A 12,653-nucleotide genomic window follows, 5' to 3' on the forward strand; every position below is an offset into this window, starting at 1 on the left:
ATTTTTTAGTCCAAAAAAACAAAAAATACATTTATTTAAAACACCCCAAACAATCCCTTAAACTGATTTTTTTTTACCTTAACAATTTAAAGCTGAATTAAAGATGGTGTATTTTTTAATCCACCTGTAAGTTATCAGTATAGACTATAGTGTTTTTTTTATTTAGGTTTTTGGTCAACTAGGCAGGTGAATCCAGAGATAATACCAGTGGTTAAACTAAAGGGCAAATTACATATACCCCTCGAGGTATGGTTAAATTATAGATACCCCTGAGGTTTCGGAAATTACATCCCGCCCCCTGAGGTTTGTATTTTCATAACAATTTGCCCCCTGAGGTTTATATTTCATAACAAATTACCCCCTAATTTCTTATGCAAATATAGCATTCAGGGGGGAATTCGTAATTTCTCAAACCTCAGGGGTATCTGTAATTTAGCCAAACCTCGAGGGGTGTATATGTAATTTGCCCTAAACTAAAACTAAACTCGTGTTGTTTTCTTTGACTTCTTAACCACAAATCGTATCTAGATTTTTACTTGTAATTTGCGACATTTGACTACTTTTCGCCGACACTACTTCTACTACTACTGCTAACACTTCTCCTTTTCCCCCATACCATACATACTTTTGTGCTTTAATTCTGTCTTACTCTTCTTCCGTCCCACGGAGACGGAGGAGATCTAGGCCTAGGCCTTTCGAGATTTTAAAGTTTGCTCTCTCTCTCTCTCTCTCTCATATAAATACATGGACCGGAGACGAACCGAGAGTCCGGTCTACGTCCGTCAGTGGAGCAGCGAATCGAGCGCCACCGCCGGCTCCTCGTCTCCGACAATGTCGCCCTCTCGCCACCACCACTCTCGGTCGTCTTCCGCCACCGGCATTTCTAACATCAAGCGCACTCAGAACTTCGCCGCCAAAGCCGCCGCCCAGCGCCTCGCTCAGGTCATGGCTTCTCAGGCCGCCGACAACGGCGACGATGATGATGATGACGATGACGACGACCTCGACTTTGCATTCGGTGCTCCTCTCCCTCCGTCGTTCACGAGGCCCTCCTCCAACACCTCTGTCAATGGCAACAACACCAAGAATAAGCCTGCGATTCCTTCTACTAAGACCACTAGATCTCCTTCTCCTTCGGTAATTTCACTCCAATTTAGTTTTGTGTTTTGACTGCATTTTTAGTTTGATGGCTATAATTGTTTTGTGGCTGTTCATTGTATCTAACTCCTTTCTCGACTCAATTTTCGGAAATCAACCACATTTTGAGTTTGGATTAGTAAAGCCATTGAATTTTGAAGTATCTATTGCCTTGAGCGATCGACAGATCAGTTATATTTTATCTGGTATAAATTAATAGAGGATCTGTTGTATTGTAGATCATAGTGTATTTTAGTGTTCATTCCTGTTAATTGAGATTCCTTTATGTGAGAGAGAGAGAGAGAGAGAGAGAGAGAGAGAGAGAATCAGAGTAATGCAGGTTCCAATTCAATTAGATTAACTTGATTTCTTGTTTTTTATTAGTCAGCTCGTAACTCTGTAGAGGAAACTCCTTCGGTTCACTCAACATCAGCTGGAAGGCCGTCATTGTCTATTCGTACAACTCCAGCATTACCGCCTAGTAGAACATCGCTGAAGGCACCAATTCCTATACCACCAATTGATCCTCCCACTAATAGGCAAACAGAGAAAAGGTGAAAATAAATTCTGCCTTATTTCTCTGTTAATAACATTGCTTCTCACAGATTAAGACTTCATACATACTCGTTGCATGTGCAATGCTCATTGCACTTGTTGAAGGGAAATTATTGCTAAAACTGTCAGTCTGGTCAATAGAGTTAGAAATTTATGAATTGTTTGAATAGACTTGACGCTTGTTTCTCATCAAAACAAAAACTTTAACTTGTACATACATGCATATGTGAGATGTCTACATTGGCCTCTATTGAGTACGTATCATGCTTATGCAATGGTGAACTTTTGATATTGTTATCTTGCTGGGTCGGGTGTATATAAGTTATAACCACAGATATAAATTGCAGATTCTCATCAGATATGGGGCAATTGAACTTGAAAGATACAGGAGATCAACGGGAGGCTTCTGCCCTTCGTGATGAAGTATGTTAATCAAACTTATCAAGTTTATATCTTTCTATGTCTGCGTGTGCTACAATTAACATTTGAGTATGCATCCTGAGTAGTATGCTACGTATTACTAGCCTTGAAGATTCTCTTGTCAAGCTAATGTGTACTCATTTTGCAGCTTGATATGCTACAAGAAGAGAATGAGAATATTCTTGAAAAGGTGCAATTTCTGTATTTCTATATTTTCTTTCTTGCTCACACACATACACATGCACGCCCGACCCAAATGATATAACCCATCCAAACATGCTATCTATGGCAATAACATTTGGTTTTGGATTCTGTTGTACAGCTTAGGATTGCAGAAGAGGGTTGTGACGAAGCAGAGGCTAGAGTTAGGGAGCTTGAGAAACAGGTTATGTCTTTATTGTTTTGTTGCACATCAGAATGTAAGAGTGTGACTTAGCTTCTAATTAGAAGTCTCTCATTGAATTATTTTACACAGTTGAGTTGCCTCTGTTTTGTGGTAGGCATGCTTATAGACATTTTGATTGCTCCCCAACTTCCACGTGGATGTTATACGTAGAGCTTGAACATTTTAAAACAATACCTTAATGTCTATGATTCTGGTGATGATAGATTATGCCCACCCTACGGCTTACCTACAGCTACAGTATGAGATCAGATGTTTCATTTTTGAACATGTTGTGTATGCATTTCCTATTAATTTCTCCTTTCTATTAGTTGTGTTTATGATTGACATATATTATTTGATTTTTTCCTCCCAAAAATTTTGAAATTTCTGCTCAAACTTCTTGCAATGCAAAGTAAATAGTTTACTTGAGGTTGTCACATAGCACAGAAAATAAAAAACAACGCCCAATTAGTATACATTAATGTGTGTTTGGGAGGGAAAAAATTGGGTACACACCTAACCTTTGGCATAATGTACAAAGTGGTTGCCCCGAGACTTAAACCCATAATCTCAAGGTTATTTGGCTAAAGTTTTACCATTAAACCAATGTTCACCTCTACATAGCACAGAAAATACATTCAACAAAAGAATTAGCATTATAAGATATTTCTTTCAGTGGTAATAAAGACTAAGTTGAAATATATTGAATTGGTTTTACAAGACTAAGGTCTCGTTTGGGAACAGGCTAATTTAGTAACTTTTTGGCTAATTGGCTAAAAAGGTAGGTAAAAAAAACTTGTATGTTTGGGATGACTTTTTGACTAAATACGAAAAGCTGTGCAAAAAGTAGAGAGAAGCCGTAATTATTGACTTTTTGGTATGACTAATTGGCTAATTGGCTAATTTAGTAACTTTTTGGCTAATTGGCTAAAAAGGTAGCATCCCAAACGAGGCCTAAGTTGAAATATATTGAATTGATTTTACTTGTATGTAATGCATTCCTGGCAATGATCAGCTCTGTCTCAATGTGACGCTGAAACTTCACTGCTTGATTCTAATTCCAGGTAGCTGCTCTTGGAGAAGGAGTATCTTTAGAAGCAAAATTGTTGAGCAGGTATACTAGAGTTAATAAATGCCTCCTACATCTATGACTTTATCTAATATTCTTCTTATAACTGTTTTCATGTCATTTTGATTATGACATCTTGTGTTAATCACTCACAGGAAGGAAGCTGCATTGCGTCAAAGAGAGGTAGGTGGCACATTTGAGTTGTTTCTTCGTTTTGAGTGTAAAGGTGTACCAGTGAAGCTCTCAATTTATTGTCTTTGGACTTGAGTTTGAGGGGAGATGAATTGAGCTTTGTATGATGAGTTGAAAATGGAATTATATATGTACGTATGGTTGAGTTGGTGTTCTGGACTGCACAAACTGATTGGAGTGTTTCATCTCCTATGTGCATGTTATTCCCTTTTTTTTCCACCTTCTGTTCTTTTAGCATAATGAAGAAATTATTCATTATCATAGGCTGCACTTAGAGATGCAAAACAAACAAAAGATGGGGTAGATGAGGAAATTGCCTCCCTCCGGTCTGAACTTAAGGTAAAGAATGCTTCCACACAGCCATTATTAATTATATTTTATTTGTTTCTATACTTACTTTAAAGGGGCTTACACTAGTGCTGAACATTGTAAAATTTTATGCTTTGATATTTTGCTTGAATCAGAAAGTGAAAACTGAGGCTACAGCTGCCGTAGACCAGCTTCAGGGAACTGAATCTGAAGTTAGAGGTCTTCGTTCAATGACACAGAGGATGGTTTTAACCCAGAGTGAAATGGTATGTACTTGTATTGTTGCCTGGAACCTAATCCTATCATATTTTCTGTATATATTAATTGCAGTAGCATATCACACTGCAGGAGGAAGTTGTTCTTAAGCGGTGTTGGCTTGCACGTTATTGGGGTTTAGCTGCACGGCATGGTAATCAGCATGTTACAGCTATGTTTTACTTCATTATTTAAAAGCAAAAGTTCATTTTTCTATTCATTTTTTTGTTCATTCATTCATATTTACTCACCCTAAGTAGTTGAGATTAAAGCAAGTGGAGTTCTTGCGTTATGCTATGCTGTGTATTTTAACCCAAATTGTGACTTAATTTACATGTTTAGTCATGTATGGATAACCTTTTTATATCTTTAAATCTCATCTCTCAAAACATGCCATAAATAAGCTTCAAATTTTTCAAACTCTAAGTAGTTGCAAAGTACCCTTCTTTTGTTCAAATTCTCCATGTACTAATACCCCGTGAACTTTATGATATTTGGGGTATCAATGATATTCGCACTTGGGTGTTCCATTTACTCCAACTATCTGCATGTGTCTTTTCATTTTTTTTCTTTCAATTATCTGAATTAACAAGGTCATGTTGATTCCTGTTTGTTTTTATTTGTTTTAGCTTGATTGATGAATTTTTCTCATAGTTTTTCCCTCACAAATCAGATTTTATTTAATCACAATGGTTCTTTGTTCTTTAGGCATCTGTGCAGATATTGCAGTGTCAAAACATGAGTACTGGTCATCTTTAGCACCTCTTCCTTTCGAAGTTGTTGTTTCTGCAGGGCAAAAGGCTAAAGAGGGATGCTGGGATAAAGGTTAATGCCATTGTCTTTTCATTGCAGCAAATATTATTATTCTTATTATTTGTTTGATAAAGACAGTATATTTGCTTTATTGGCACCGTTTGGTAGAGCTGTGGGAAAGTGATTATAGCTTATAGTTTAACAGCTTATAACTTATAACTGTGAACATAAGCTGATTTTTTACTTATAAATAAGTTTCTCCTCCCCCACTCAAAGAATAAGTTGATTTTTGATTTAAAAAAAGTTATAAGCTGTATTGTTAAGCTGAACCAAACACATCAAAATAGCTTAAATTAAGCTAAAAGCTGAAATAAGTTGAAAATAAGCCCTACCAAACAGGGCCATTATATCATCTCTTTCAATCACATTTGAAGCCTTTGTATCTACAATGCTGAGCAGGCGATGAGAATCCTGAGAGGAGCAAACTAGTTCAGGACTTGAACGATCTTACTGGAGAAGGAAATATAGAGAGTATGCTTTCAGTTGAAATGGGCTTGAAGGAGCTTGCATCATTGAAGGTTTCCTTTTGAAGTATAAGATCAAATTTTGTTTCACTTTCATCCTTCACTCTTAGTGTTCTTCAGTAATTTTGGTTCTTCAAACCAGGCCACTTGCTTTTCAGTTGTGTTTATGATATTGTAGTATTTCTTTCTTGGAATTGTCGCTATACCTACTCACATGTTCTATGGTTGCTCTTTCCAAGGTTGAGGATGCCATTGTGCTTGCATTGGCACAACAGCGGCGTGCAAATGCTGTTCGACTATCTGGTTCAGGTTTGTCTTATACATGCTGCTGATGTGCTTGATGGCTGATACCTGCTTTAATTGATGAACTCCCTCGCAGTTTCTGGTTTCTATTTGAAGCCACTGCTGGTTGCCCAGGTTTTATGAATATAAGTCCTCTCTTAAGTGAGGCACCGAATAGTCATTATTATTCCATATAGACTTTTGTGTTGCATGGTTCAGAAAATTCATGGTTTCAATTGCTCTTGACAGGGTTGCCCTTTTATCAGAATTGGTGTCCAAATCAGCAGCCTCTTGTCAGTCTCATTTTCATGTTTTGCATAATGTATTTTTATCATTTGAGCATGTTAGCCAATCCCAAAATGTTGGGATTATGGCTTTATTGACATGAGATGACTCAATTTTAGCATATATGGTTGTTTGTATGTATAAACTTTAGGCTATAGCCTATCTTCTAGAAATTATTTTTCTCGTTTCTTCTTTTAATTCTTTTTATTTTTGGAAGTCTGAGGCTTCATGTTCTCTGGCGATTGCATTGAGAACTCCTTGTAGGCTTCTGAAGCATTTTCGTTTCACAGGTGCTAATGTCTTCTAGATTATGTTTTAGGGTTACTGATATTCATTGGCATAGAAAGTATTCTTTAAGTGAATTTTGTTTGATATAGTTATGGCTTTGAGAAAGTCTAGTGGTTGGAAAATGTTAAGTACCTCAGGTTCAATAATATCCTCCGAAATACTGGACTCTTTTCTTACTTATTCTTTTATTCCTTTCATATGCAGACCTGAAGTCACCTGGTGATCCAAAGTTTATGGATGCATTTGGTATGTGTTTCATTTTGTATGCTTTGGGCTTTCCTTAGTGTAGTTTTCTACTGTATTTTGCTTTAGAATCTATATATGTATGCACTGAATTCCCGAAAAGTACTATTACCATTAAGTGGGGATGCAATTGCAATTTGCAAGGAATAACACTCAATTAAGAGATTTTCATTGTCAAAAGTGTTTGAACAAGCTACTGGTAGAATTTGTTTTGACAATCACCTCAGACGGATAAGAAAATATCCCTGCCAAAAAATTGTAGTATTACAAGCTTGTCTTTTTTCGTAGTTTTGCTTCACTCTTGGTGATATCATATAATAGTTCTTTCTGTTTCACTCTTTTTTGGTCTTGATCTGGACATGAATGTGTTTCTTTAACTTGCAAGTCCTTCACTATTTCAGGGCATGTTCCTGCTAATATACACTGCTGAAACTACTTTGAGCAAGCTTGAATAATTTTTTTGATGTTTTTGTGTGATAATATGTAAATTACTGGATGCTTCACTTGCAGAATGCCCTGACTTCTATTTTTGTTCCATCCTATTCTGTTATTAGGCAGTGTCAAAATTTGAGAATTTATTAAAATTTTGCTATTGATAGAATTATGGATCATCCATGATGAATGAGTATTAACTTTGAAGTCTTTGTTCCCCTGCAGAACTGAGCCCGGAAGAGTCTGAGGATGTTCTTTTTAAGGAGGTCTGGGATTTCTGTGTCACTATTTTTTGTATGAGTCATGCTAATTTATATATGTCACACTCCTCTGATTGCTCGCAAGTACATATTTCAAGTGGTTGAGAATTCTAATTATTGTGCTTCATCGTAGTATTTTCCTTCTGTGTGAGCTCATTTTGTTTACTAGGTATAGAAACAACCTCATTTCTTCCCAATTATGAATGACAGAAGTAATTTGAATCTTAACTGAGAATCAGAACCAAGTAAAATTCTGAAACACAAATACTGAGTTCCATTCAACGCCTTTCCATCCATCTCTAGCCTTGTCAATGATTTGGATATCTGCATGCCTCACCATGAAGAGATGTGTTACATTTGAAGATCGTCACTTTTCTTTTCATCTCTATTTTCATCCCTTGCCTCTATAGAATTTTGTGTACAAGTTAGAACTACATAGTTTAAGAAATCTTGGTCAAACAATGACCTCAATTTAAGTATTTTGCATCATTTCAAATTTGTATATTATTTCTGCACAATTGATTTTTAGGTTAAGCTGATGTCTACTCCTGGTGATATTATTCTTGTTTGTGCCACTTTTAACTTGGATAGGCATGGCTTACATATTTTTGGGGAAGAGCCAAAGTCCATGGTATAGAAGAGGAGATTGCCAAAAAGAGACTTCAGTTTTGGATTAGCCGTAGTGCACACTCACCATCCTCACATGATGCTGTTGATGGTAATTGTTACTAGACTACAATCCTCATATTCACATTATTGGAACACGATAGCTACAGTCATCTTGTTGAGTTTGAGTGTCTTTGAATTATCATGCGTATTGTGGACTTTTCCTTTTTAGCTTAGTTTTCAACTTTCCTTAAGGTGAATGTATTGCATTGTAGTTGAGCAAGGTTTGATGGAGCTGAGGAAATTGGGTATTGAGCAACGACTCTGGGAAGCATCCCGCAAAGAAATTGATCAGGAATCTGCTGTTTCTATTGCACAAAAATAGGCCACGCAACCGAAAAATTCTACTTCATAGCTACTGCCTCAGATGTTTGTATCGTTGCTATTGTTATTATTATTTTAACTCAACACTCGTTTTTTATCACAGGCCTCACACTCTCACAAGACATAAGGTATTTGTACTTGGATGTATACTTTTTTGGACACTTGTGAAATGCTTATATTTTTGTCTCAAGGTATAGGATTGCCTATCAAAAATTTTTAGTTGAATTTTTCATTCAATGTGTGCTTTTGTTTACTTCCTTTACGAATAGTGGCTTTGAAAGAGCATATGAAATCTACAAACACATTAGTGATTATTTTGCTTCCAATCCTGATTATGTAGAAATTATATCATTTAGGTGTTAGTTTTTGTTTTGATATTCTTCAAAAATCGAGTTTTTATATTATCATTGAATTCAAGACAATAGTGTAGGGAGGGATGTCGTTTGGACCATTTTCGAAGGGTCTGGTTTTGGTTCAGTCCATGATCGGACTGGACCATGCTGTTGGGCCCGTGGGGGGCCTACCATAGGTCCCGTTTTGAAAATTTGAACCGTTGAATAGGTAGAACTCGTCGAGTACTATATGTCTGTAAAAAATAACGTTAATCGGATATCGATAGCTATGTGATCAAAATAGTTTTTTGTCAACTGTTAATTTATTCACTGTTCATTTTTTTTTATACAAAACTAATTTGATTACATAGCTATCGAAATCCGATCAACATGATTTTTTATAGGCATATAGTACTCGACGAATTCTACACATTAACGGTTCATATTTTCAAAACAGGACCCATGGTAAGCCCCTACGGGCCCAACAGCACGGTCCAGTCCAATCGTGGACTGGACTAAAGCCAGACCTTTCTAAAAAACCTATTCATACTAGCAGCAGCTCCCTTAGCACCCAAAAATTAGGGGTCGGCTAGTTATTGCTGGTGATTGGGATAAATGACCTTTTGGAAAGTGGATTGGTCTAAAAAAAAAATTTTTTTTTTTTTTTTTTTGTTTATGTTTTCCACCGACCCCATGCTGCCAAGTCACTGGGGTCCGAAGCACGGCTCTATAGGGAAAATTCCATTTCAGTCATAACAACTTGAAATAATTGTATTTTTAATGATAGTGTAAGTGTAAGCAAAGTGACTGCTGTCTTATCTATCATGGACACAGACTCATTTGTATTTTTATAAAAATTATAATTATTTTAAATTAAGTAGTGCTACAGATTTACAATTTGAATTCATTATTTGATCTACAATGATATAAAAAGAAAAATAGGCTCTACACAACAAAGTAGTGACAAATTAAAAGTTGACATATATTTTATCACATCATTATGAAAGATTTTATATAGGTCTTAAACATTTTCTTTTTGAATTATTCCTATGCTCAAATTTTCAACCTCTTATTGAGGTAGAAGTTTGGTGGGCAGTAGTTGGGCTGGATTTGGGGGAAGCTGGTGGGGTGCCATTACCCACTATACTGATAAAAGAAATTGACTATTCACCTTATATAAGTTAGAGAGAGTTATTGGCACCATCCGTATCAGGTTTGTTATATTAGTTTTAGAGTTATATTAGTTAGATAAGGTTCAAAAGAATTTTTACATTAGGCTAGTTACAACAAAATAAATTTTGATATTGTTATAATATATCGTTTGATGTAGCGATCTACTATTCATAAATTATACATTATTTTATTATTTAGAAAATTTTGCCAAGTGGTCAACCACCTAATCTCTATCAAAATTGATCGAGCACCCGATTGACCACTCAATAAAAAATGAATATTTTTTAAAGAGTCTGATAAAATGTATACATAAAAAAATTCCTAAAAAAAATCTAACTAAAATACAAAAGTAAATTTTTAATTATAATTTAACTTAAATTTGCTAAGTCTGATGCGGATACTCTAACGCAGCTATTTTGGCTCATTCTCATGTGTTTCAAGCGAAGGCCACGTTGGATATTAAAACTAAGGGTAAATTATGTTGACACTCCTGAGATTTGGTCCAATTACATTCTACCTTTTGACGTTTTGAAAATTATATTTTACTCATGTGGTTAATAGTCTCATTTTACAAACCCCCTCTACTTATATAAATAGCAGCAACTCCTAATAGAAAAATAAAGAAAATTACATTGAAAAAAAATAAATAAAGCAAAACAAGAAAAGAAATAGTGTATGAATTTAATATTTTCATTCTATCTAAATAATTATAATAACAAAAGAGTTAATATAATTTTTTAAATGTTAAAAAATGATATCTATTAAATCTAAATCTCATAAGTGTAAGTGTAATTTATCCTTAATAAAAAAAAATAAAAAATAAAAAGCTTTCAAAGTCGTTTTTCGTTACTTTTGTGTTGTTAAAATAGCTAAACAACCGGCACACCTAAGACCCAGTAGGTATTTTATGTTATATATAAGACAGGCACGCCGCACACTAATCACAGCTGAAAATAAAGAACGGTTTAGTATTTTGTCATTTTTCTGATACAAGATTGTAATATGTCTGTTTTGGTGGCCTAGAATTTTTGGATTAGACTGCCTTTCTTCTTTTCTTTTTATTTTTAAGCATCTATGGACTATAGTAATTAAAAAATAAATAAAAATAAAGGTTGAGTTACATTGTTAAAGTCTGACAAGAGTGTAACAACTTTTTTTATCCCATGAGCGTTGCTATATAAATATGTTGGCACTATAAATTTATAATTTTTATTATTATTTTTTATTTATAAAATTATAGGACATGTGACATTTTTTTATTTATTTAGACGTTATGAAATGTGAAAAGATGATAGAGAACATAAAGAGCATGGAGTATCAAGTGGGGGTTGAAGAAAGTTATAGAAGATAATGGAAAATAAAATATAGAGATGGAAGAATATGGTAGCTATTAGGTAGTTTTTTTTTTTTTTTTTTACAAATGTTTGCCTATAAGCACTCGTTTGGCATAAGCTAAACGGGGACTTTTTAGTTAAAATAGCCACAAAAAGAAAAAATATATTTTTTAGCCCAATAAGACAAAATTTCACATCCAAATCATAATCACTTCATTTTTTCTCTCACAATAGTCAAAAAAACCAAAAAGCCTATCTCAAACGAAACTTTTTAGCCCAAGGCTAAAATAGCTAAAAAGCCAAAAAACAAACTCGCATCCCAAACGAATCCTAAATAGCCATTCATGAGTACATTATAGAGGAGGGCCAGAACTCAAATCAAAGATAATTGATTTATATTTTTCTTGTCATTTATATTTTCTGTATTTTATTTTACACACTTCCTTTTCGAAACATTTTATGCACTTCATTTTCAAAGCATAGGAATAGAGGTAAGTAATTATTACTTTGATTGTTCACTCAATCACCTTGATTATTCACTCAATCATCTCTCTCCGTCTCCCTCCTCCTTCTATTAATTTTTCTCTTTCTCTGCACTTGACAATTTTGAAGTCCTCTTCATTGAGACAAAAGAACCGTCAACACAATTGTTCGATAATTAGCTTGAATTAATCTATAAGGGTTTTTCAATCCTTGCTAGCACGCTCGTATTTATAATATTTTCCTTCATAGGAAAAATAAACCAACAAAATATAAATATGCACATAAAATCAACAATACATAATGATGTGAGAAGAAAAGTTTCTATTACTTGGTTAAACCTAAAAGAAAATAAAGTGTAATTTACCTAAAGACAATATTTGCAACCACTAAAAGGTGTGCAAGGGGTTATAGGTAATTCGCCTCCAGGAAATAATGAAGTCTGATCTAAAGATCAAGTTTACTGGTGTCTGCACTGACAACAGTAGTTTAGAATACTCTTGACATAATCAAGAAAACCAAGACACTGATAATCAAGTTTGTAGAATTTGATTACCAATAAGAAAAGTAGAAACTTGCTTAAGAAACTCTTGATCGAAAACTTTAAATCAAGAGAGAGAATTGCAAGAATGATTTCTGGATTTTGAATGGAGTGAAATGGCTAATTTCGCAACCTATTTATAGGTCTCGATGCATCTGATAGAATGGTCATGTCCCTTAATCACATTCGATCAGATCTGACTATTGGATTGACGATCTATGGTATAGATCATTCTTACACTGAATACAAGCCTTAACTAATCACACCTGATCACGATCGGGTGCCATCTCATTCGTACGATCACGTGCATCTCCAATCAACAACTATGATCAAAGCACTCCAGATTGAACATACAACCATTCGATCGGTTGGTTGACTCATCGCCAACGAACGCCACAGCACTGCTATGTGGAG

The 12,653-nt window shown here is 34.9% G+C and overlaps 1 protein-coding gene across 1 annotated transcript; it reads left to right on the plus strand.

The window, feature by feature from the left end:
- Positions 1–487: 487 nt before the first annotated feature.
- On the plus strand, positions 488–8,569 carry LOC114275102 (coiled-coil domain-containing protein SCD2). Its single transcript, XM_028217102.2, has 17 exons — positions 488–1,137; positions 1,522–1,691; positions 2,040–2,115; positions 2,261–2,302; positions 2,435–2,497; positions 3,562–3,611; positions 3,722–3,749; positions 4,023–4,097; positions 4,223–4,333; positions 4,416–4,476; positions 5,031–5,147; positions 5,535–5,653; positions 5,839–5,908; positions 6,659–6,700; positions 7,355–7,395; positions 7,981–8,107; positions 8,271–8,569. The coding sequence occupies exons 1-17, from the start codon at positions 745–747 to the stop codon at positions 8,378–8,380; spliced, it is 1,695 nt and encodes a 564-aa protein (XP_028072903.1). The 5' UTR covers positions 488–744; the 3' UTR covers positions 8,381–8,569.
- The last annotated feature ends 4,084 nt before the right edge of the window (positions 8,570–12,653 follow it).

The sequence above is a fragment of the Camellia sinensis genome, chromosome 5 (genome assembly GCF_055761805.1).
Source record: "Camellia sinensis isolate YWXY chromosome 5, ASM5576180v1, whole genome shotgun sequence".
Classification (NCBI taxonomy): Eukaryota; Viridiplantae; Streptophyta; class Magnoliopsida; order Ericales; family Theaceae; genus Camellia; species Camellia sinensis.